Source organism: Trypanosoma equiperdum, assembly GCF_001457755.1.
Source record: "Trypanosoma equiperdum strain OVI genome assembly, contig: ctg_1775, whole genome shotgun sequence".
NCBI lineage: Eukaryota > Euglenozoa > Kinetoplastea > Trypanosomatida > Trypanosomatidae > Trypanosoma > Trypanosoma equiperdum.
Genome location: NW_027123810.1, coordinates 694 through 4,348, shown reverse-complemented (window position 1 = coordinate 4,348; position 3,655 = coordinate 694). Strand labels below are relative to the sequence as shown.

Here is a 3,655-nt window from a genome sequence, read left to right as displayed (position 1 = left end):
GCAATAGCAGCAGCAACATCCAACGGTTTATCCGTAGTATCACGCGCTCGGAACAAGTCGAACTCAACATCCGTAACGTCAAACGATGGAAGTTCACAGACCAAGACCGCTTCCCTTTCAACCTTCGTAATGGCAGTGACTCGTTTAACCGCACGTGAGGGAACGTTCTTATTAAACAATGTTGCTCGGTGTTCATTTAATTCCATCACCTCACGACCCGCCTTCACAGCGAACTCAAGCAGGTGAGAGTTGTTGATGGATATACCTGCAAATAAGGAAAACACACGGAAGGTCTCACGATCATCCTCGGTAAACACAGTCACTTCTCCAGACGTATCAAGCTTGTTCACGAGCTGCACGACAGCAAGGATCTCACCATTTAGTATGATGGGCTCGCACAATATGGTCTGCGTGCGGTATCCAAGTTGTTTGTCAACCTCACGGTTGAAGCGCGGATCCTGGTACGCGTCCTGAATATTCTCACCAACTCCAGATGCCGCCACAGTGCCCGCAATACCTTGGCCACACGGAAAACGAATCTCCTTACCAGCAACGCTATCTGCCATACGACTGCAAAGTTCGTTCCGTTCCTTGTCCACCAAAAACAAAGTAGAGCGATCCGCGTTCAGTAGTTTCTTTGCTCCGTGCAGTGCGTGGCGAACAATACCATCCACATCGCGGATATCCGTGTTCGAGAGAACAGTAACAACATCGAGAATCACGTCACTCTTTTTCTTCTCCTTTAAGAGTCGGTCGTTGATACGACAGTTACGTAGTGAGGCGCCAGCAAACATAGAGAAGGTTTGGAACAGCTCCTCGTCACGTTTTCCGAACACACGAGGTAGGCGCAATCCACTCTCAGTTGTCAGATCCAATTTATTAATCAGTTGGGCAACAGCCACAATCGTTCCTTCGTACATCACAGGCATGCAGAGTATCGTCTTTGTACGGTACCCAGTAGCCTTGTCAACCTCACGGTTAAAGCGGTCATCGGCGTAGGCATCAACAATATTAACAGTCTCACCAGTTTGCGCCACATATCCGGCAATACCTGCACCCCTAGGGATTGTAACAACGTTACCATCCTCAAAATGCTCTTCAAGAACGTCACCCCTGACAAGGAAGAGACTGCAACGCGCACTTTCCGTGAGACTCTTGACAGTGTTCATGATAGAAGATGCGAGTACTGTTTCTTCAAGATTGTCACGGGCCAGCTGCGTTGCCATCCGGAGCATAGCCTCCGCCTTTTCTTTGTTCCAGTTTAGTTTCTCTGCCTGAATGATGTTTTTGAGGGATGTGGAAATAACACGGAGTGATGACTCAAGCATCGTAGAGGCGTGGTAATCTGCCCTTCCACAAGGACTCAGTACGCAACCCAACGGCATCCCCTCGGAGATGATGGGTATATATAGTGTCCCCGCTACGTTAAGCCGCTCACCCGAAACTATGGCCTTTCCTATTGGTGACGATTCATCGAGTGCAGCGGCCACCCCGTGTATAGGGTCGTATAACAGGTTATTAACGGGGTCGACATAAAAGACATGAGTGTTCTTTGCGCGAAGGACAAGGGACAAATGCTCGTTCATAACGTGAAGGACCTCAACAATTGGTCTCTGCAGGTTTATCGTTCCTTCAACGAACTTCACTATAGTATCCGTGGGGGAATCATAAGGGGCGACCATGTTTGTAACGGGAGGCTGGATCATGGGCCCGCTAGCGTGGGTGGGCAAACCAGGAGATCCATCCACGAGGATATCTTGATACTTCTCGAATAACTCCTTTAATGCCCTTACCTCAGCTTCGTCGAGCTTCATGTTGCTCCGCTTATAGCGGGTAAGAATGGACCCGCATAGCGTAACCGCCTCAAGCAGATGACGACCACCGTTGTGTGTCATCTGTCTCTGTCTTTCCCAGCTATCTGGATCTGCAAAGGGGGAAGCAGTCCCTCTCTCTCTCCCTGTGCGCACTTATATCTGTATTTATGCTAGCACTTGATCTCTGTGCCCAACAGACGTAGTTTACCTAACCGACGGCAGAAAACAAGCCTCACGACATGCGAAATGCATAACAATTAACAAAGAGAAATAGAACGAAAGGAGAAAAGTTAGTGGGTGAATGCTTAGAAGAGGGTGGAATAATGGGTGCAAAAACTCAGTTGCCTTCTCGTACCTAACGGCGCAGGTGCTCCACACGTGTACATGGGCAGTAGTGACTGCCATCCGCAAACTGATGGTTGTAACGGAAGGCATCCGCCAAGTATCAAATTAATAAATAACAATCAAACAAAACTGCTACCAATATGAGGAGACAGTACGTTGTAAATCGTCAAACACCCTTTATTTGCTCCTTTTCATATATCCCCCTTTATTCCTCTCCGCGCACATCCTTGGCTTTATTCTGTCATGTACATTGCCGCCATGCACACAAACACTTCCCACATTTCATTAGGAAGTAAAAACATTTGCGAGGAGTTGCAACGTTGCATGCGTTGCATTTAGTGTTTAATATCCTGTTCTCTTTCCTTTCCCGTAGTCATGATCCCCTCCACTTGTTTTCCCCTCATTGTTAACCTGTTGTTTTCCTCCTCCTACGCGCGAGAGGTAGTGGTTGGTCAATCCCACTTCCATCAATAAAGGAAGGAATAACAAACTATAACAAAGGAGTGAAATTGCAGTAAAGACCGTGCTGCTCGTGCAAGAAGCGTAGTGGTGCAGACAAAAGGGAAAGGATAACAACAATAAAAATACACGCATTGGATCGCGCCAAATTTGCCGCATATTTGCTCTCTTTTTCCCTTACATTTTTTTTTCCTTTTATCTCCTCTTTACAGGTTTGATTGCTTGCTTACTTTTCTCTCTTCTCTCCACTACTCACATATTCAATATATACATATATAACTCACACCTCGTTGATTCCAGCCTCCTCCCGTTGGTACTTACACCTTTTGCGGTGCCACACGGAAAGAAAGAACAAAAATATAGAACCAGATACGCAGCCTGTAGCCGAGAAGCACCAAAAAAAAAATCGAATACTTCTCCCCCTGTCCCGCCTCTACCAACCTGTAAGTTAGACGACAAAGGGAACCTTACAAGGACGAAACCACGGGATTGCGGTAGTAAAATAAAGGAAGAAACACCCCCTAAAGGGGGATAAAATGTCACACAACCGCAGTGTAAACGTATAAACATATATATATATATATATATATATATATATACGCACAACGGATGCAATCAGGTAGGATGTCACGATCCTGGTGGAAACATCAAAGGGTCACACACTTCAGACTTTATACAAACATCCATGCATGTGTATGCTGCAGGGCCGTTGACAACAACATGCACAATATTCCCCCACTGGTAAAGAAAGAAAAAAAAAAGACAAAATTACAAAAAAAAATTTAATGGCAGTTGCGATGGTGAAGTGAGTAATGACGACAACAACTCATCCATGCCTACAATAAAAAAAACAAAAGGGCACAAGAATAAATAACACAAAGATATGCACTCCTTCTTCCATACTATACCTCCATTACCCCCATTTACCTGTTGCGGTTCCCACTGCCGCTGCCACAAACAAATATCCTTCTTCCTCCTCTTCTCCACCGTTCCAACTGCAGTTCTTTTCGAATGAAACTCTGTACCGCCACAACTCC

The 3,655-nt window shown here is 45.9% G+C and overlaps 2 protein-coding genes and 1 pseudogene across 3 annotated transcripts in view; all 3 read right to left on the bottom strand.

Moving 5' to 3' along the window:
- Positions 1-2,501: 2,501 nt before the first annotated feature.
- Positions 2,502-2,777, bottom strand: TEOVI_000598500 (uncharacterized protein; the record flags this gene model as incomplete). Its single annotated transcript, XM_067223078.1, has 1 exon — positions 2,502-2,777. One exon carries the CDS (start codon positions 2,775-2,777, stop codon positions 2,502-2,504), a length of 276 nt encoding a protein of 91 aa, XP_067079179.1.
- A 93-nt stretch (positions 2,778-2,870) lies between these two features.
- Positions 2,871-3,188, bottom strand: TEOVI_000598400 (uncharacterized protein; the record flags this gene model as incomplete). Its single annotated transcript, XM_067223077.1, has 1 exon — positions 2,871-3,188. The coding sequence occupies one exon, from the start codon at positions 3,186-3,188 to the stop codon at positions 2,871-2,873; it is 318 nt and encodes a 105-aa protein (XP_067079178.1).
- Positions 3,189-3,531: 343 nt separating this feature from the next.
- TEOVI_000598300:pseudogene overlaps positions 3,532-3,655 on the bottom strand; it is a 549-nt pseudogene continuing 425 nt past the window's right edge. The window contains exon 2 of the mRNA in view: positions 3,532-3,653. Within this exon, the coding sequence occupies positions 3,532-3,653 (122 nt within the window). The remainder of the gene's footprint in view (positions 3,654-3,655) is intronic.